The 22313-nt window shown below is 44.1% G+C and overlaps 1 protein-coding gene across 4 annotated transcripts in view; it reads right to left on the bottom strand.

Annotated features, from left to right (window-relative positions):
- Positions 1-22313, bottom strand: part of ZFAT (zinc finger and AT-hook domain containing) — a 148955-nt gene that overhangs the window by 37445 nt on the left and 89197 nt on the right. For all 4 annotated transcript variants that reach the window (XR_012157074.2, XM_073330062.1, XM_073330060.2 and 1 more), the window contains exon 11: positions 17254-17342. Coding sequence is in view for 3 of the 4 variants with exons in the window: in XM_073330062.1 (XP_073186163.1) it covers positions 17254-17342 (89 nt within the window). In the remaining variant the exon portion in view is untranslated. The remainder of the gene's footprint in view (positions 1-17253; positions 17343-22313) is intronic.

Here is a 22313-nt window from a genome sequence, read left to right as displayed (position 1 = left end):
GCATTAAAAGATTACAGAGCCCCTGGACAAATACACTGTTAGCATTAATTTTAGTCCTTAATTTTGCAAAAAAGGAACTATTCGGTATAACACAGACTTTGGATAGTGGCCTGTGCAGATATCCCAGGTAGCCCTCAAAATATGTCAATGGCTGAGCTAACCAAACACTAATGTGACCAACAGGGAAAATCCACTATTTTTTTTTTTAAAAGATCTAATTGTATGTTTAGTTCTGCGTGAACAGATGATAAAAAACAGGAACCTATGTATATTTATGTGCCTATTAATGCCTGAATGTCTCCTATAATCACAAAACTGTCCAGCACTTAGGCATGCTACGTGGCAGTAAATCAATCTATTCTAAAAGATTTGGCATGAAAACTTCAAAAAGGATATTTTCAACTCGGGGATTTTCCTGTTATTTTACTGGCATATACAGTATTTCCTGAGAATGGAGGAAGGAGTGAATAGCCAAGGAATACTTAATGTAAATGTCATATCTTTTCTTTTGAAATGCTGTAAATGTGCCCTAAAAATTCTTTAAAACATACAAACTAATAGTTTTTTTCCCCCATTTTTAAACTACTGTTTTGCTGCTTCCAAAAGAGATATTTGACTCTACCAAAATTAGCTCCAAAAAAATAACAAAAATATTAGAGAAGGGTTGTGACAAACTGCTGAAGCCAAATAGCAGGGTCAGCACTCTGATCACAGTAGCTTCAATTAGTTTCTCCAGCAACAGCTAATTGAGGAAATAGGGAGGAATTAGCTACTCAGAGGCGAAGGCTGGGTTAGAGTTATGGAACCAACTGCTACTTAAGCTGACTACCTTGAAGTGTTGCGGGGGGGGGGGGGGGGAAGAAGGGGAGAGGGGGCTACCTATACCCTGACTGAAGAAGATACTAAGGAAGAAAACAACTTTATTTGAGCATAAGCTTTCGTGAGCTACAGCTCACTTCATCAGATGTAGCTCACGAAAGCTTATGCTCAAATAAATTTGTTGGTCTCTAAGGTGCCACAAGTACTCCTTTTCTTTTTGTGGATACAGACTAACACGGCTGTTACCCTGAAACCTAAGAAAGAAAGGTCTCTTTTCCTCCTATAGCCCTGATGAACAGGGGCTGAAGGTCACAAGTATTAAATAGTTGTATTGCATTGTACAGTGTTGGTGGATAGGACTTGAATAAATTATACAAAGTGAACACTAAAAGAAGGGAGTTTGAGTGGTTTCTATGGTGATCAAGGACAGGGCAGACATATGTCCTATTACAAGTGGGGCATTGTCCAGGATCTTGATTCCTATGCACAGGGTACTTGAAAATTTGTTGAGGGAGAGTGGGAGGGGGCGGTATGAAGATTCAGTGCCTGGACACAGAGCAGACTCTGCAGTGGTGGCAGAAGAAGCAGCAAAAGATGATGCATACCTTCCAGAATCACACCAACCTGAAAGACAACCCCTTCTGGTGTGGCAGTCGGAGCAGCAGAACCTGCAGGAAGTCATCAGGGAGAAGGTGCAATGACCGCTGATACAGAAGTTGATGAGTCCCAGTGCGGAGACCAGGAATCATATACAGGGAGTGATTCTATGCAACGTGAGGCCCAACTGATGACTTGGCTGTGTTCCTGGTAATATCCGAGAAAGTAGCCATGGGAACCGTGTGGAGTAAGGAAATGTGGGCCATCCAGGTGGTACCCTATCTCACCAGGGAACAGGGCTGGCTTTACCATGAGGCAAACTGAGGCAGCCACCTCAGGTGCCAGACTGTGGGGAGGCTCCACTAGGACCCAGAGTGTAGAAAATTGTGTCTGCTGTTGGTGCATATGTATTCTCTCTGCTCTAGATGCACAGAGATGGTGGAGTGCTGTGCTGGAGGAAGGAGGGCACAAGAGACATAACAGGCAGGCAGGAGAAAAGGTGAGCGGGAATAACGGAAAGCAACAGGAGCTGCAGGGAGAGAGCGGAGGAGGAGCCTCTTTGTGAACAGGGGCCGCTAACAGGGAGTTGGGAAGGGGAGTGGGAAGGGGGCGAGGTACACTTGCCATTTTTTAAAACCTTTATACTAAACTATAATCAAAACTTCTTGATTTAAACAAATACCCCATCATTAACCTAGGTAACTGTAGGAGAAAATGCAGGCAGAAGCCCAGCAGCAGAGTGGGGGCTATCCTGTTTATTGCACTCAGTGTAGCACGTATGATTACCTGCCCTGTGGGTGGGTGGAGTACGTGTGCATTCGGTGCAAGGAGCTCCTGGCCCTCAGAGACCATGTACGGGTTTTGGAGGCCAGGGTGGTGGAACTGGAGGAGCTAAGGGATGCAGAGAGGTATTTTGATGAGGCTTTCTGGGACACTGTAGATTTGTCCCACCTCTGGTCAGACAGCCCCTGCGCTGTTAAGGAGGAGGAAAGGCCCAGAGAAGGAGAGTCCAGTCAATGGAAACAGAGGGAAACCTTCCCATAGTTGGGACCCTCCTTCCAGATGATGTTGGGGTATCCTCTCACACTGAGGTTACCTCTCTGGAGGAGGGAACTCCACTCATTAGGAAAAGGCAGGTGTTAGTAATGGGAGATTCGATCATTAGAAACATAGATAGCTGGGTTTGTGATGACTGGGAGAACTGTATGGTGACTTGCCTGCCAGACTTCTGTGTAGTGCTGGCAGGAGCCGGTGGTTGTGGTACATGTAGGTACCAATGACATAGGGAAGGGTAGGAGAGACGTCCTGAAGGCCAAATTTAGGCTGCTAGGAAAGAGACTGAAATCCAGGACCTCTATGGTGGCATTCTCAGAAATGCTACCAGTTCCACGCGCAGGGCCAGGTTGGCAGGCAAAACTTCAGAGTCTCAATGCGTGGATGAGACAATGGTGTCGAGAGGAGGGGTTTAGATTTATTAGGAACTGGAGAAACTTTTGGGATAGGGGAAGCCTATACAGGAAGGACAGCTGGCACTTCACATTAAAAAGGTTGCAGAGCAGTTTTTAAACAAAGAGATGGGGGAAAGCCGACTGCTGCAGAGGTGCACGTGGATCGGACAAAGACTTCCCTCTCTTAGAGGAGAGTCTATTGATAGAAATTCTCTAGGTTTTAGTAAGGATGAGGGGATGAAAGAGGACAAAATATGGGCCAGATCAGACAAGAAACATTCACATAAAGAATCTGACACATCAGAAAAGGGCATACAAATAAACAGTGACAAGTTTTAAAGTGCTTGTACACAAATGCTAGAAGTCTAAATAATAAGATAGGTGAATTAGAGTGCCTCGTGTTAAAGGAGGATATTGATATAATAGGCATCACAGAAACCTGGTGGAGTGAGGACAATCAATGGGACACAATCATTCCAGGGTACAAAATATATTGGAAGGACAGAACAGGTCGTGAGGAGGTGGGGGAGGGGGGTGGCACTATATGTGAAAGAAAACATAGAATCAAATGAAATAAAAATCTTAAATGAATCCGCATGTTCCATAGAATCGCTAATGGATAGTAATTCCATACTCTAATAAGAATATAACAGTAGGGATCTGTCATAAATATAAAGGGAAGGGTAAACCCCTTTGAAATCCCTCCTGGCCAGGGGAAAGCTCCTCTCACCTGTAAAGGGTTAAGAAGCTAAAGGTAACCTCGCTGGCACCTGACCAAAATGACCAATGAGGAGACAAGATACTTTCAAAAGCTGGGAGGAGGGAGAGAAACAAAGGGTTTGTGTGTCTGTCCGTAGTCGTCTTGGCCAGGGACAGAACAGGAATGGAGCCTTAGAACTTTTAGTAAGTAATCTAGCTAGGTATGTGTTAGATTATGATTTCTTTAAATGGCTGAGAAAAGAATTGTGCTGAATAGAATAACTATTTCTGTCTGTGTATCTTTTTTGTAACTTAAGGTTTTGCCTAGAGGGGTTCTCTATGTTTTTGAATCTAATTACCCTGTAAGATATCTACCATCCTGATTTTACAGGGGGGATTTCTTTATTTCTATTTACTTCTATTTTTTATTAAAAGTCTTCTTGTAAAACACTGAATGCTTTTTCATTGTTCTCAGATCCAAGGGTTTGGGTCTGTGGTCACCTATGCAAATTGGTGAGGCTTTTTATCCAACATTTCCCAGGAAAGGGGGAGTGCAAGTGTTGGGAGGATTGTTCATTGTTCTTAAGATCCAAGGGTCTGGGTCTGTAGTCACCTAGGCGAATTGGTGAGGCTTTTTACCAAACCTTGTCCAGGAAGTAGGGTGCAAGGTTTTGGGAAGTATTTTGGGGGGAAGGACGCGTCCAAACAGCTCTTCCCCAGTAACCAGTATTAGTTTGGTGGTGGTAGCGGCCATTCCAAGGATAACGGGGGTAATATTTTGTACCTTGGGGAAGTTTTGACCTAAGCTGGTAAAGATAAGCTTAGGAGGTTTTTCATGCAGGTCCCCACATCTGTACCCTAGAGTTCAGAGTGGGGGAGGAACCTTGACATGGTGGCAGCGGTGGGATTAACCTGAAATCATTTTGAGATCCAGTTGAGATTTTTTGAACTAGAAATACAGATTTTAAAAAGGAATTTTTAGGAAGTCCAGAAGGCAGCTTTGAAACTGAAAGCAGCTTGGTTTCTCTCTGCTTTGTGGCCAAGCAGAGACAAAAGGGGATTATCTTGTGAATTGCAGGTTTCATTTGCCTGGAGGCAGGGTACTTAACTCCTGCAGGGAAATTCACAGTCTTCCAACCCAGAGGTTTGTTTTTTTTTTCTTTTCTTCCTAAAAGTAAATAGGGGGTGTGTGCTCTACCCATTTGCCTGGAGACAAAAGTGGCAGGGTTTTTTTTAGGATTTTGATTTTTTTTTTTTGTTTTACAAGGAGCACAGGTTTGAAAAGAAATTTTTTTTTTTCTTCGTTGGGCTGGGTAAGCAGGTTTCCAAGTAGTTGGAGGTTTTTTGCTTTAATTTGGGCCCAGAGCAGAGACAAGGGAATTGTCTTTTTCTGTAGGCTGACAATCACTATCAGAGAATAGGTATTCTATTCCAGCACAGCAAAATTTTACAGCCAAGTTTTGTTTGTTTATTTCTAAACCTCAGGTGTAAAGTTAGTTAAAAACAGAGAGGTTAGAATGACCAAATCCTCAGCTCGACTACAGCTGGAATTAGCCAAATTTCAGGCTGAGGAAAAACAAAGGGAACATGAAAGACAGATAGAACTCATGCGGCTGGAGAAGGAGGTACAGGAGGCTGCCCACAAGAGGGAAATGGAGGCAAGGAAGCATGTGGAGGAGATGGAGAAGATAAAGGCCCAGCAGAATATACCAACAAACCCTAGCAATCCTTCTCCAGGTACCACTTCCCATCCCAGAAAGTTCCCCACCTACAAGGCAGGTGATGATACTGAGGCCTTCTTAGAAAACTTCGAAAGGGCCTGCCTTGGGTACAGCATCTCTACTGACCAATACATGGTAGAGCTGAGGCCGCAGCTCAGTGGACCCTTAGCTGAGGTGGCAGCTGAAATGCCTAAAGAACACATGAACAAGTATGAACTGTTTAAATCCAAGGCGAGAGTCAGAATGGGGATAACACCCGAGCAGTCTCGTCGGAGGTTCAGAGCCCTAAGGTGGAAACCAGACATGTCATTTACCCGACATGCCTACCACATTGTGAAACATTGGGATGCCTGGATATCAGGAGCAAGTGTTGAATCTCCAGTAAATTTGCCCTTCCTAATGCAAATGGAACAATTCTTAGAGGGTGTTCCTGAGGAAATAGAAAGATACATCCTAGATGGGAAACCCAAAACTGTAATCGAGGCAGGAGAGATTGGAGCCAGATGGGTGGAGGTGGCAGAGAAGAAGAAAACTGGTCGCAGTTGGAGCGGAGACCAGAAGGGACCACCCCAGACCACACCCTATTACCGGGGGCCGCCCAAAGCCCCACCTACCTCCCAAAGAACCCTCCAGACCCCTTATCGTCCCACCACCCCGTTCTCCAGCAACCCTCCTCGTCCCAGTGACCCGTCAGCTGGACGATGTTTTAAGTGTAACGAGCTGGGGCATGTAAAGGCCAACTGCCCCAAGAACCCCAACAGATTACAGTTCATTGCACCGGAATCACACCAGAGGTCCACAGGCCCAGATACCTCCCAGATACCCTTGGAGCGGAGGGAAACTGTGAGTGTGGGCGGGAAGAAGGTCACCGCGTGGAGGGACACCGGAGCACAAGTGTCAGCTATCCATGCTTCCTTAGTGGACCCCAATTTAATCAACCCAGAGATCCAAGTGACGATTCAACCCTTCAAGTCCAACTCTTTCAATTTGCCTACAGCCAAGTTGCCTGTCCAGTACAAGGGCTGGTCAGGAATGTGGACTTTTGCAGTCTATGATGATTATCCCATCCCCATGCTGTTGGGGGAAGACTTGGCCAATCATGTGAAGCAGGCCAAGAGGGTGGGAATGGTCACCCGCAACCAGGCTAAACAAGCCGTGAGGCCTAGCTCTGTTCCGGAAACTTCTATCAGGACCCAGTCAGAGGTGATGGACCTGGACCCCAGGCCAATGTCTGCAACAGCAGTAGTGGATCCAGTCCCAGAGACCCAGACGGAACCAGTCCCAGAACCGGAACCAGCCGAACAACCAACACCAGACCCCGTGTCAGCACTGAATCCAGTACTTGCAACCTCAACACCAGAGGGCCCCACCGAACCTGAACTGGCAGCAGCCGATAACCCTACACAAGAGGCTCAGCCGGAGCCTGAATCCCAACATAGTGCACCAGCGGAGAGCGGTTCACAGTCAACAGAAACAGCTCCATCCCCTATATCGCTTCCAGAGGGACCAAGCCTAGGTCCACAATCCCATGAGGAACTGATGTCTCCAGCATCAAGGGAACAGTTCCAGACTGAACAGGAAGCAGATGAAAGCCTCCAGAGAGCTTGGACGGCGGCACGGAGCAACCCACCGCCTCTCAGCTCTTCTAATCGATCCAGGTTTGTTGTAGAAAGAGGACTTTTATACAAGGAAACTCTTTCTGGGGGACACCAGGAAGACTGGCATCCTCAGAGACAGTTGGTAGTTCCAACTAAATACCGGGCCAAGCTCTTGAGCTTAGCCCATGATCACCCTAGTGGCCATGCTGGGGTGAACAGGACCAAAGACCGTTTGGGGGGGTCATTCCACTGGGAGGGAATGGGCAAGGATGTTTCTACCTATGTCCAGTCTTGTGAGGTGTGCCAAAGAGTGGGAAAACCCCAAGACCAGGTCAAAGCTCCTCTCCAGCCACTCCCCATCATTGAAGTTCCATTTCAGCGAGTAGCTGTGGATATTCTGGGTCCTTTTCCGAAAAAGACACCCAGAGGAAAGCAGTACATACTGACTTTCATGGATTTTGCCACCCGATGGCCGGAAGCAGTAGCTCTAAGCAACACCAGGGCTAAAAGTGTGTGCCAGGCACTAGCAGACATTTTTGCCAGGGTAGGTTGGCCCTCCGACATCCTCACAGATGCAGGGACTAATTTCCTGGCAGGAACTATGAAAAACCTTTGGGAAGCTCATGGGGTAAATCACTTGGTTGCCACTCCTTACCATCATCAAACAAATGGCATGGTGGAGAAGTTTAATGGAACTTTGGGGGCCATGATACGTAAATTCGTAAATGAGCACTCCAATGATTGGGACCTAGTATTGCAGCAGTTGCTCTTTGCCTACAGAGCTGTACCACATCCCAGTTTAGGGTTTTCCCCATTTGAACTTGTATATGGCCGTGAGGTTAAGGGGCCATTGCAGTTGGTGAAGCAGCAATGGGAGGGATTTACACCTTCTCCAGGAACTAACATTCTGGACTTTGTAACCAACCTACAAAACACCCTCCGAACCTCTTTAGCCCTTGCTAGAGAAAACTTACAGGATGCTCAAAAAGAGCAAAAAGCCTGGTATGATAAACATGCCAGAGAGCGTTCCTTCAAAGTAGGAGACCAGGTCATGGTCTTAAAGGCGCTCCAGGCCCATAAAATGGAAGCATCGTGGGAAGGGCCATTCGTGGTCCAGGAGCGCCTGGGAGCTGTTAATTATCTCATAGCATTCCCCACCTCCAACCGAAAGCCTAAGGTGTACCATATTAATTCTCTAAAGCCCTTTTATTCCAGAGAATTAAAGGTTTGTCAGTTTACAGCCCAGGGAGGAGACGACGCTGAGTGGCCTGAAGGTGTTTACTACGAAGGGAAATGTGCTGGTGGTGTGGAAGAGGTGAACCTCTCCATGACCCTTGGGCGTATGCAGCGACAGCAGATCCAGGAGCTGTGCACTAGCTACGCGCCAACGTTCTCAGCCACCCCAGGACTGACTGAACGGGCATACCACTCCATTGACACAGGTAATGCTCACCCAATTAGGGTCCACCCTTACCGGGTGTCTCCTCAAGCTAAAACTGCTATAGAACGGGAGATCCAGGATATGTTACAGATGGGTGTAATCCGCCCCTCTGAAAGTGCATGGGCATCTCCAGTGGTTCTAGTTCCCAAACCAGATGGGGAAATACGTTTTTGCGTGGACTACCGTAAGCTAAATGCTGTAACTCGCCCAGACAACTATCGCATGCCACGCACAGATGAACTATTAGAGAAACTGGGAAGGGCCCAGTTCATCTCTACCTTGGACTTAACCAAGGGGTACTGGCAGGTACCGCTAGATGAATCTGCCAAGGAAAGGTCAGCCTTCATCACACATCTCGGGCTGTATGAATTTAATGTACTCCCTTTCGGGCTGCGAAATGCACCCGCCACTTTCCAAAGACTTGTAGATGGTCTCCTAGCGGGATTAGGAGAATATGCAGTCGCCTACCTTGACGATGTGGCCATATTTTCGGATTCCTGGGCAGACCACCTGGAACATCTACAAAAAGTCCTTGAGCGCATAAGGGAGGCAGGACTAACTGTTAAGGCTAAGAAGTGTCAAATAGGCCTAAACAGAGTGACTTACCTTGGACACCAGGTGGGTCAAGGAACTATCAGCCCCCTACAGGCCAAAGTGGATGCTATCCAAAAGTGGCCTGTCCCAAAGTCAAAGAAACAGGTTCAATCCTTCTTAGGCTTGGCCGGTTATTACAGACGATTTGTACCGCACTACAGCCAAATCGCTGCCCCACTGACAGACCTAACCAAAAAGAAACAGCCAAATGCTGTTCAGTGGACCGGAAGGTGTCAGAAGGCCTTTAACAAGCTTAAAGCGACACTCATGTCTGACCCTGTACTAAGGGCCCCAGACTTTGACAAACCGTTCCTAGTAACCACAGATGCATCCGAGCGTGGTGTGGGAGCAGTTTTAATGCAGAAAGGACCTGATCAAGAATTCCACCCTGTAGTGTTTCTCAGCAAAAAACTGTCTGAGAGGGAAAGCAACTGGTCAGTCACTGAAAAAGAATGTTATGCCATTGTCTACGCTCTGGAAAAGCTACGCCCATATGTTTGGGGACGGCGTTTCCACCTGCAAACCGACCATGCTGCACTAAAGTGGCTTCACACCGTCAAAGAAACTAACAGAAAACTTCTTCGGTGGAGTTTAGCTCTCCAAGATTTTGATTTCGACATCCAACACATCTCAGGAGCTTCTAACAAAGTGGCTGATGCACTCTCCCGTGAAAGTTTCCCAGAATCAACTGGTTAAAATCGTCCTTGAGATGTGGAAAATATTGTTAGTCTTTATGTACTTGGTAGTATATTTAGAGATGCATGTGTCTTATTAACTCTGTTTTCCTAGAGCTCCAGGAAGAAATCCCAGCCAGTGTTTCACCCTAGCTGAGATTTGGGGGGCGTGTCATAAATATAAAGGGAAGGGTAAACCCCTTTGAAATCCCTCCTGGCCAGGGGAAAGCTCCTCTCACCTGTAAAGGGTTAAGAAGCTAAAGGTAACCTCGCTGGCACCTGACCAAAATGACCAATGAGGAGACAAGATACTTTCAAAAGCTGGGAGGAGGGAGAGAAACAAAGGGTTTGTGTGTCTGTCCGTAGTCGTCTTGGCCAGGGACAGAACAGGAATGGAGCCTTAGAACTTTTAGTAAGTAATCTAGCTAGGTATGTGTTAGATTATGATTTCTTTAAATGGCTGAGAAAAGAATTGTGCTGAATAGAATAACTATTTCTGTCTGTGTATCTTTTTTGTAACTTAAGGTTTTGCCTAGAGGGGTTCTCTATGTTTTTGAATCTAATTACCCTGTAAGATATCTACCATCCTGATTTTACAGGGGGGATTTCTTTATTTCTATTTACTTCTATTTTTTATTAAAAGTCTTCTTGTAAAACACTGAATGCTTTTTCATTGTTCTCAGATCCAAGGGTTTGGGTCTGTGGTCACCTATGCAAATTGGTGAGGCTTTTTATCCAACATTTCCCAGGAAAGGGGGAGTGCAAGTGTTGGGAGGATTGTTCATTGTTCTTAAGATCCAAGGGTCTGGGTCTGTAGTCACCTAGGCGAATTGGTGAGGCTTTTTACCAAACCTTGTCCAGGAAGTAGGGTGCAAGGTTTTGGGAAGTATTTTGGGGGGAAGGACGCGTCCAAACAGCTCTTCCCCAGTAACCAGTATTAGTTTGGTGGTGGTAGCGGCCATTCCAAGGATAACGGGGGTAATATTTTGTACCTTGGGGAAGTTTTGACCTAAGCTGGTAAAGATAAGCTTAGGAGGTTTTTCATGCAGGTCCCCACATCTGTACCCTAGAGTTCAGAGTGGGGGAGGAACCATGACATGGTGGCACAGTGGTGGGATTAACCTGAAATCATTTTGAGATCCAGTTGAGATTTTTTGAACTAGAAATACAGATTTTAAAAAGGAATTTTTAGGAAGTCCAGAAGGCAGCTTTGAAACTGAAAGCAGCTTGGTTTCTCTCTGCTTTGTGGCCAAGCAGAGACAAAAGGGGATTATCTTGTGAATTGCAGGTTTCATTTGCCTGGAGGCAGGGTACTTAACTCCTGCAGGGAAATTCACAGGGGGAAAGCCGACTGCTGCAGAGGTGCACGTGGATCGGACAAAGACTTCCCTCTCTTAGAGGAGAGTCTATTGATAGAAATTCTCTAGGTTTTAGTAAGGATGAGGGGATGAAAGAGGACAAAATATGGGCCAGATCAGACAAGAAACATTCACATAAAGAATCTGACACATCAGAAAAGGGCATACAAATAAACAGTGACAAGTTTTAAAGTGCTTGTACACAAATGCTAGAAGTCTAAATAATAAGATAGGTGAATTAGAGTGCCTCGTGTTAAAGGAGGATATTGATATAATAGGCATCACAGAAACCTGGTGGAGTGAGGACAATCAATGGGACACAATCATTCCAGGGTACAAAATATATTGGAAGGACAGAACAGGTCGTGAGGAGGTGGGGGAGGGGGGTGGCACTATATGTGAAAGAAAACATAGAATCAAATGAAATAAAAATCTTAAATGAATCCGCATGTTCCATAGAATCGCTAATGGATAGTAATTCCATACTCTAATAAGAATATAACAGTAGGGATCTGTTATCGACCACCTGACCAGGACAGCGATAGTGACGATGAAATCCTAAGGGAGATTAGAGAGGCTATCAAAATAAAGAACTCAATAATAGTGGGGGATTTCAATTATCCCCATATTGACTGGGTACATGTCACCTCAGGACAAAATGCAGAAACAAAATTACTCGATACTTTAAATGACTGCTTTTTAGAGCAGCTGGTACAGGAACCCACAAGGGGAGAAGCAACTCTCGATCTAGTCCTGAGTCAAGCGCAGGATCTGGTCCAAGAGGAAACTATAACAGGACTGCTCGGAAATAGCGACCATAATATAACAACATTTAACATTCCTATGGTAGGAAGAACACCTCAACAGCCCAACATTGTGGCATTTAATTTCAGAAAGGGGAACTGTGCAAAAATGAGGAGGTTAGTTAAAAATAAATTAAAAGGTACAGTGACTAGAGTGAAATCCCTGCAAGCTGCATGGACACTTTTCAAAGACACCATAATAGAGGCTCAACTTAAACGTATACCCCAAATTAAAAAACACAGTAAAAGAACTAAAAAAGAGCCACCGTGGCTTAACAACCATGTACAAGAAGCAGTGAGAGATAAAAAGCCATCTTTTAAAAAGTGGAAGTCAAATACTAGTGAGGTAAATAGAAAGGAGCATAAACACTGCCAAATTAAATGTAAAAATGTAATAAGAAAAGCCAAAAAGGAATTTGAAGAACAGCTAGCCAAAAATGGAAAAGGTAATAACAAAATGTTTTTTAAGTACATCAGAAGCAGGAAGCCAGCTAAACAATCAGTGGGGCCCCTGGACGATCGAGATACAAAAGGAGCACTTAAAGATGATAAAGTCCTCACAGAGAAACTAAATGAATTCTTTGCTTCAGTCTTCACGGCTGAGAATGTTAGGGATTATCCCAAACCTGAGTTGTCTTTTGTAGGTGACAAATCCGAGGAATTGTCACAGACTGTAGTGACACTAGAGGAGGTTTTGGAATTAATTGAGAAACTTAACAGTAACAAGTCACCAGGACCAGATGGCATTCACCCAAGAGTTCTGAAAGAACTCAAATGTGAAATTGTGGAACTATTAACTATGGTTTGTAACCTGTCCTTTAAATCAGCTACTGTACCCAATGACTGGAAGTTAGCTAATGCAACGCTAATATTTAAGAAGGGCTCTAGAGGTGATCTTGGTAAGTCTAACATCAGTGCTGGGGAAATTAGTTGAAACAATAGTAAAGAATAAAATTGTCAGACACACAGAAGAACATAAATTGCTGCACAAAAGTCAACATGGTTTCTGTAAAGGGAGATCATGTTTTACTAATCTATTAGTTATCAGAAGGGTAGCGGTGTTAGTCTGGATCTGTAAAAGCGGCAAAGAGTCCTGTGGCACCTTATATAGACTAACAGACATACTGGAGCATAAGCTTTCGTTGGTGAATACCCACTTTGTCGGATGCATGTAGTGGAAATTTCCAGAGGCAGGTATAAACACGCAAGCAAGAATCAGGCTAGGGATAACGAGGTTAGTTCAATCAAGGAGTATGAGGCCCTCTTCTAGCAGTTGAGATGTGAGCACCAAGGGAGGAGACACTGCTTTTGTAGTTGGCGAGCCATTCACAGTCTTTGTTTAATCCTGAGCTGATGGTGTCAAATTTGCAAATGAATTGAAGCTCAGCAGTTTCTCTTTGAAGTCTGGTCCTGACGTTTTTTTGCTGCAGGATGGCTACCTTTAAATCTGCTATTGTGTGTCCAGCGAGGTTGAAGTGTTCTCCTACAGGTTTTTCTATATTGCCATTCCTAATATCTGATTTGTGTCCATTTATCCTTTTACATAGGGACTGTCCAGTTTGGCTGACGTATATAGCAGAGGGGCATTGCTGGCACATGATGGTGTAGATTACATTTGTGGACGTTCAGGTGAATGAACTAGTGATGGTGTGGCCAATCTGGTTAGGTCCTGTGATGGTGTCGCTGGTGTAGATATGTGGGCAGAGTTGGCATCGAGATTTGTTGCATGGATTGGTTCCTGAGTTAGAGTTAGCTAATGTAACGCCAATATTTAAGAAGGGCTCTAGAGGTGATCCTGGCAATTACTGACTGGTAAGTCGAACATCAGTACCAGGCAAATTAGTTGAAACAATAGTAAAGAATAAAATTGTCAGACACATAGAAGAACATAAATTGTTGCGCAAAAGTCAACATGGTTTCTGTAATTTATTAGAGTTCTTTGAGGGGGTCAACAAACATGTGGACAAGGGGGATCCAGTGGACACAGTGTACTTAGATTTCCAGAAAGCCTTCAACAAGGTCCCTCACCAAAGGCTCTTACGTAAATTAAGTTGTCATGGGATAAGAGGGAAGATCCTTTCATGGATTGAGAACTGGTTAGAAGACAGGGAACAATGGGTAGGAATAAATGGTAAATTTTCAGAATGGAGAGGGGTAACTAGCAGTGTTCCCCAGAGGTCAGTCCTAGAACCAATCCTATTCAACCTATTCATAAATGATCTGGAGAAAGGGGTAAATAGCAAGGTGGCAAAGTTTGTAGATGATACTGAACTGCTCAAGATAGTTAAGACCAAAGCAGACTGTAAAGAACTTCAAAAAGATCTCACAAAACTAAGTGATTGGGCAATAAAATGGCAAATGAAATTTAATGTGAGTAAATGTAAAGTAACGCACATTGGAAAAAATAACCCCAATTATACATACAATATCATGGGGACTAATTTAGCTACAACTACTCAGGAGAAAGATCTTGGCGTTATTGTGGATAGTTCTCTGAAGACGTCCACGCAATGTGCAGCAACAGTCAAAAAAGCAAATGGGATGTTGCAAATCATTAAAAAAGGGATAGAGAATAAAACGGAGAATATCTTATTGCCCTTATATAAATCCATGGTACGCCCATATCTTGTATATTGCGTACAGATATGATCCTCTCATCTCAAAAAAGATATACTGGCATTAGAAAATGTTCAGAAAAGGGCAACTAAAATGAATAGAGGTTTGGAACAGTCCCATATGAGGAGAGATTAAAGAAGTTAGGACTTTTCAGCTTCTCCTTAAAGAGGAGACTAAGGGGGGATATGATAGAGGTATATAAAATCATGAGTGGTGTGAAGAAAGTGAATAAGGAAAAGTTATTTACTTGTTCCCATAATATAAGAACTAGGGGACACCAAATGAAATTAATGGGTAGCAGGTTTAAAACAAATAAAAGGAAGTTCTTCTTCACTCAGCGCACAGTCAACCTGTGGAACTCCTTGCCTGAGGAGGTTGTGAAGGCTAGGACTATCACAGAGTTTAAAAAAGAGAACTGGATAAATTCATGGAGGTTAAGTCCATTAATGGCTATTAGCCAGGATGGGTAAGGAATGGTGTCCATAGCCTCTGTTTGTCAGAGGGTGGAGATGGATGGCAGGAGAGAGATCACTAGATCATTCATTACCTGTTAGGTTCACTCCCTCTGGGGCACCTGGCCTTGGCCACTGTTAGTAGACAGGATACTGGGCTGGATGGACCAGTATGGCCATTCTTATGTTCTTATGTACCTCTCTAGCACCCCGAGGAGCCTGGGCTGATTAACACCAGCTTCTCAAGGAGCTTCCTGTTTCCTGCTGCTTCCCTGAACCTACCTGAGGAGAACAGGAAGTCAACTGAAATAACAGGAGCCAGTAAGGCCCTTAAGATGCTGATATCTTCCGTCACTCAGGCCCTGCTACCAGCCTGCTTATTTGTCCCCTTCAATTGAGTATTGAGAGCCACTATAGCTGGCACAGAACAGCAGTCATGAGTGAAAGAAGAAAATGCCTCTCTGGGACAACATTCAGAAAAAGAAAGCAAGCAAAGGAAGCTTTTCTATCTAAGCAGGAAGGAGCTCTCCTGAGATACATAGACACAAATAACAGGAAAATAACAGAGACTGGGTGAGGGGGCACCACTCTAACTTCTGGAGACTGCCATTAAACGCTCCGAAGAGTTCCTAAGAAGCCAATTTTCTGAGAAAAGAGGTCCAGTCACCTAGGGTGCAGAGTGAGGGAGGGGCTGTGAACTGAAAAGCCACAAGAAGAAAAGGGAGGAGGTGAAAGGAACTCTTGTAGGTAATAGCCCGCTATCAGCGTTGAAGGCCGAGACATGTAAAACACCACTGCCCTAAGATGGAATGCGAGTTTGCAGAATTCTGCAAATAGATGGTACTCTTGGGGGCAGGATAAAAATAAAATCACCTACTGTCCCTATAAAAGTGGGAAGGAGGTGCCTAAGGGGGATTGTGAATACTATCTTGGGATATTCATTGAAGTCCCACTGGAGACTCCTGGAAGAAAAAGCAGAGCTAGAATGCATCCATGGGGAGAAGAGTCTCTATCCAATAGCAGAGGTAACCCTATAGGTAAAGGGCAAGTTTAGGCAGAAGCAGGTGGGAGTAATGGAGAGGCTACCCCATTTGGTCATAGTAGGTGCGGATTGGAGCCCTTTCACCTATAGAAAGAAAGCAGGCAGCTGGGGCTCTATATGGGTAAAACAAGAGCAAATGAGGAAGAAGGGCCCGAGTTAATAGAATCAGACACCCAAGATGGAATGATACAAGTCAGGAGGAAAACAGAACCACTCCAGGGAAAGACAAGGAGAAAAAGGGAAAAGGTAGAACTAGGCTTGGGGGAGAAGAGCAGCCCAAGCTCAGTCCCAGCAGTTGGATGATTCCGAGAACCTATGCTGCAGGAAGGGTGAGGATGGTCGGAACCCAGAGGTCAGTTTGTGGGACTGGGAGAACCAGAGGCCTTAGGGAGGAGGAGAACAAGGGACCACAGCAGTTCCTACCCCAAGACAAGGGGGAAGACGATAAGGAGAATGGGCCTACAGGTTTTCAGTGGTGTGAAGATCTGTGAGCTGAGATTGAATTATGGGGATGTCCTCCACCCTTAAAACATGATTTATGGGTGGAGGATGGAAGGACCCAGAAAGGGGACCCTACAAGACCACTCTGGGTGCAAACTAGAGTATAAAGAAGCAAGTGCCTCCTACAAGGAGGGAGGGAGCGAGCAAGGGAAAAAAACACACGTTGGTGAGGTGTGTGATAAAATACTGAGGTCTAATACATGGGTCAGCACTCTGATCTCCGTAGCCTCAATTAGTTTCCCCAGTGATGGTTGATTGAGGAAATAGGGAGGAATTAGCTAATCAGAGAGGGCGGCTGGGTGAGTTAAGGAACTAATTGGCCATCAGCTGACTAGTTTGATAAAAGGAAGGAAAGCAGTGTTAGGAAGGGGGGGAGAACAGGGCTAGCTGTGCCCAGACTGAAAGAAATTTCAAGGAGGAGAGATCTCTTTTCCTCACAGGACTGTGACAAACAGGGGCTGAAAATAAAAGGATCATAAGTATTAGAATAGTTGTGTAGTATTGTACAAATGGCAGTGCAGGGGACTTGAATAAATTATAGGAAGTGGACACTAAAAGAAGAGAGTCTGAGCTGTTTTTGCAGTGTTCAAGGATGGGCTGGGGGAAATACGCTCTATTACAAAGGATACAAGGAGTAATATACAAAAATAATTTGTAAATAAGTCCAAAAATTGTGACAAGTAAAAACAGTAAGTACATTACGAACAACCTGACAGCATAATATCATACAATGATATGATACACTAAAACAACAGTTATTTATATCTATTCTACTTTGGCCAGCACAAATCATTAACTGATTTGAACCCTTTTTATTCCAGGTGTACTTTAGTTTGAATGATTATTGCACTCCATGAGTATTAATTAATCATGGCTTATTTGCCTCTTACCTTGAAAGAGACATGTTGTTCCATGTGACGTAGGAGCTGTGGCTTTTGAGCTGCAGTATAGTCACACACTGTACATTTAAACTGCTTTCCTAAAACAGAAATGGAAAATGTGTTCAAATAGCTTTCTGTATTTAAATATGAAGAGGCAATCTATCAATGATATTTCATTATAAAGATGATTCTCAACAGAGTAAGGACAACCAAATATTGTAAACTTATCTATTAGAATTTAGTATCAATAGAGAGCCAAGTTTTGCAAAATTCTGGTCAAATAGGGCTGAACAGAATAGGACAGAATGAGCCTTTGCGTGCTATTTTTAATTACAAGTGTTAAACAGTGGATATATTACTTGGGATAGCCATTGAGGAAAGAACACGCTTTATCGTAAATGGCCAGTGCACATCATTGCGGCTTTGCAAAAAATATAGCTGCAAGCACATTTATTTGGTTATAAATAACGTAGTTCTTAAAAGACAGATGTTCAGACATGCCTGTTGCAGGTGTATGTTCCATCTCTGTCCCAATCTTCCAAATGTTATGACTCATGTACATTTTTATATTTTTGACATTCACTGGATTTATTTTTAGAATACTATAAATTATTGCGGCTGGTCTTCGACAAATGATTTTTATTGGCATGTTTACTACGATCTTAAAATAATGACTCAAACAGTCTTGAAAGGGATCCTTGTAAATAAAGACAAAAAACCCCAAAAGCGGCCAAACAGAAATAAGCAAAATAAATATAAAATAGTATGTTAACATGCCAAGCGGTACTGAGACTTTGTGCTCAGACCTTTCACTTCTGTACACCCGGGTTCAATGTGTGACTGAGGAAAAAAACTATAGTGAATGTGATTTTTTTAACCTTACCTTGCCAGTCTGTGTTCAAAAGGAGCCCATAACTAAAAGACTAGGAGTGTTGTAGGAAGACTGGAAAAATATCTATTACCTAGAAACTAGGGACATGTAAAAGTGTTATCTGGTCACCATATTACCTAGTCACTTAGATGACAGCAACTTCAAGCTATTGCTGATGCCTAGAAAACAAGTGAGTTATCTTGGAGGCATCTACCATGTACTTGTGTTTCTAGTGACCAAAAAGATATAAATTTCGCTGTCACCCATTTGGAACACTGGAGAATGTAGTCATGGATTGACGTAGCCTGAATTTCAATGATTGTAAGCTGAAGTAACGCAAATTCAGACTACAAATCAGGCACAACATTTTTAACAGTAGCTGTAATTAACAACAGTATTGGAATTATTTAGTTAGGAACATGATGGTCAATTCGAATTTCAATCCTGTTCTCCAAAGTGCTTGCAACCCTTCCCATCTTGGCATCATCCACAAATTTTATAAGCACACTCTCCACTCCACTATCCAAATCATTAATGAAAATATTGAATCTATGAGTCTACGAAGTAGGGGCATTCTGAAGGGGATCGAGATAGTCAAATGTGGGAACAATGTATTTCATGATGACCCTATTCACCAATGGGACTGAAATCTCTCTTACATTTCAAGGAGAGGATCTCTTGTTTGAGGCTTTTTAAAGCTAGGAAGTGCTATGCTGGAACTCTCAAACTCATTCTATCTCAACCCTATCTCCCCACCATTCACTTCCCCCCCCAAAAAACATTTGCTTGTTTTCTCTCTTTTTTTATGCTCTCCTTCCTCTTGATTTGAAAACAAATATTCTCCTTCTTTCCTCTCATTCTCTCTTCTCATGTTCTTCTCTATTCCTCCATTCTTCATCTTCCTCCCTTAGTTATGAGTTCAGACACCATAAGTATGGGGAATATTAAAATGCGGAGCGAGAGCGACGGAGAGATCTTCCTACTTCCAGGATTTCCATACCACAGAGCTTTATTTGTCCAAACAATTTTAAATGCTTGTTAGAAAAGCGTCAAAACTAAAAGAACCAAGGCAAAAGTGGAAAAGGCAGATTCACTCCTGCTGGTCACGAAACAGGGCAGTTTCTTTAAATTTTTTGTACTGAAAGTGACAGCTCCAATAAAAACAGCTAAGAAAAATCTTGAAATAATTTTTTGCTACCTAATTAAAATAATGAAAGTCAGGTTCTATGCTTCATTTCTAGTCATAAACTGTAATCAGTCTAGATGATTGAATTGTTTTCTGTCATAGCACTCTTGAGAGGAATAAAGCAGAGAAAAAAAAAACACTTTATTTTCTAGTGGGTTAAACTGACCCTGCAGGGCTGTAGTTTGAACAAAAAAATGCCTGATTTCATAATCCAGGAAGACAGAAACAGTGAAGCAATTTTCACACTCCCACCTGATTTCAATGGGGCAGGATTTCACACATAGAATTTTGGAAAGGAACTAAAGAGGAAAAAGCAGGCAATGGAAAGGGAGGAGACCCAGATCTATTTACATCACTGAGAAACAGCAGCAGCTGGAAGAGCAAAGTCATCTCATATACTCCAGAGGAAGATGGCAGTCTGAGCCCTAACAATAAAGGCTACTGGGCACATATTTGTTTTTCCTGTACCTAGGGTTGCTAATTTTGGTTGGACATATTCCTAGAGGTTTCCTCACATGACATAATCTTTAATTCCTGGAGAGTAATCCTGGAGAGTTGGCAACCCTACCTGTAGCCAAGGCTTCAACTCAACCAGCTCGTGTGTTAAAAGTACACATCACCTAGTCTATGCTACAATTTTGGAAGATGTTAGTAAAAACACCTTAGCTAACGTGTCCTAAAACCAACCACACCTTTATAAATTAGTCTAGGCAAAGCCTGTGCGATTATAGGCCTATTCTCATTATGGTCAAGTTTGAGTCAAGTTAAGGTCCTCCCAGTCTATAAAGTAGCACAACAATCACTTATTTGCACACATGAAATAGATCAGACATTGAACTGCCTGATTTACAAACACAAATAATGTTTTCATGTCCAAATTTTATCTCCACATGAAAATAATTGTACATGAAAATCTGTGAATGAAAACGCAAACGGTAGTTTTTTTAAAATTAAGCCGTAAGAGCAAAAGACAAAATAAGATTTTACTAGATTTTCATAGTAAAACCTACCCTTACCTAATAGCTGGTAATACTAAGTATGAGCATGCAGTCAAAAACATAAGATGCTTCTTTGTAAATGACATCCCAAAATTTCCTTTTGACTCAATTATATAAACAAAAAATCAAAGAAACACAATTCAGCATAGGACAGTTAATGTATTAGTTATTCATTTTATTTCAAAATACAGCCATACTACATCATTTAGAATGACTCATTATTGTGCTAGTGTTAATCCGGTTAGAGCCCTGCAACCTGACTCCAACTCAACTGGACCTGACTACAAGTGTTGGGTTCAGATCAGGTATGAAAACAACCTAACCCTCTCAGGTTGAGTAACCTCTGAACACCTCCTATTATCCTGCGGTGTTGGTGCGGAGTTGGCATGCCCCGCTCCTGCTTGCTACCACCATCTTGCTATGCTGTATGCACTGCAAAATGTGTGCGCCAACGAGTGATAGAACCTCTCACTCTGCAGTGCACACAGTGCAGAGAGGCAGTGACGGTGGCTGGCAGGAACGGAGCACAGAACCACCGCTGCACTGACCCCACAGGCAGGAGGCAATCAGAGATGGATCACAGGCTTGGGGCCCTACCAGGATGAGCCCCAGAACGAGGTCGTGGCGCTGACCAAGTTTGCGGGGCAAGTGGCAGGTTTGGGTCGGGTCAGTTCCAAAACGACTTGGCATTCTCAGGTCAGGTTGGCTGTGCTTGGATTTGGGTCAGGAGCAACAGATAACAACCCTGCGTTGCATACGAGAAACTGAGGATTTTCTGGACAAAACTCAGGATAGGCTTCTAGGGGCACAAAGCTCTACAGATATAGAGCAGGTTGCACAGAGGAGCCAAGAGGCCAGTGAAGAAGATTGGCAACATGTGACCTCCAGAAGAGGTAAGCGGAATGTCCGGGTTCCAGTAACACAGATACAGGTAACTAACCGCTTTCATGTTCTCTCCACAGGTATCGTTGCGGAGAGTGGACCAGATAATATGTCTGGGGCGAGAAAGCAGGAGGAGACTCCGCTGGTTGGAAGGCATGAGATGCTATGTCCTGAGGTTGGGAGTTCCACGACCACCACTCCCAAGAGGAGAAGGCGGGTGGTGGTGGTCGGGGACTCTCTCCTCCGGGGGACTGAGTCATCTATCTGCCGCCCTGACCGGGAAAACCGAGAAGTCTGCTGCTTGCCAGGGGCTAAGATTCGCGATGTGACGGAGAGACTGCCGAGACTCATCAAGCCCTCGGATCGCTACCCCTTCCTGCTTCTCCACGTGGGCACCAATGATACTGCCAAGAATGACCTTGAGTGGATCACTGCGGACTATGTGGCTCTAGGAAGAAGGATAAAGGAGTTGGAGGCGCAAGTGGTGTTCTCGTCCATCCTCCCCGTGGAAGGAAAAGGCCTAGGTAGGGAGCGTCGAATCGTGGAAGTCAACGAATGGCTACGCAGGTGGTGTCGGAGAGAAGGCTTTGGTTTCTTTGACCATGGGATGGTGTTCCATGAAGGAGGAGTGCTGGGCAGAGACGGGCTCCATCTTACGAAGAGAGGGAAGAGCATCTTTGCCAGCAGGCTGGCTAACCTAGTGAGGAGGGCTTTAAACTAGGTTCACCGGGGGAAGGAGACCAAAGCCCTGAGGTAAGTGGGAAAGCGGGATACCGGGAGGAAGCACAGGCAGGAATGTCTGTGAGGGGAGGGCTCCTGCCTCATACTGGGAATGAGGGGCGATCAACAGGTTATCTCAAGTGCTTATATACAAATGCACAAAGCCTTGGAAACAAGCAGGGAGAACTGGAGGTCCTGGTGATGTCAAGGAACTAAGACGTGATCGGAATAACAGAGACTTGGTGGGATAACTCACATGACTGGAGTACTGTCATGGATGGTTATAAACTGTTCAGGAAGGATAGGCAGGGCAGAAAAGGTGGGGGAGTAGCACTGTATGTAAGGGAGCAGTATGACTGCTCAGAGCTCCGGTATGAAACTGCAGAAAAACCTGAGTGTCTCTGGATTAAGT

This window comes from Lepidochelys kempii, chromosome 2 (assembly GCF_965140285.1).
Source record: "Lepidochelys kempii isolate rLepKem1 chromosome 2, rLepKem1.hap1, whole genome shotgun sequence".
Taxonomy (NCBI): Eukaryota; Metazoa; Chordata; order Testudines; family Cheloniidae; genus Lepidochelys; species Lepidochelys kempii.
The sequence above is the reverse complement of the archived record's forward strand: the minus strand, read 5'-3'. Positions and strand labels throughout refer to the sequence as shown.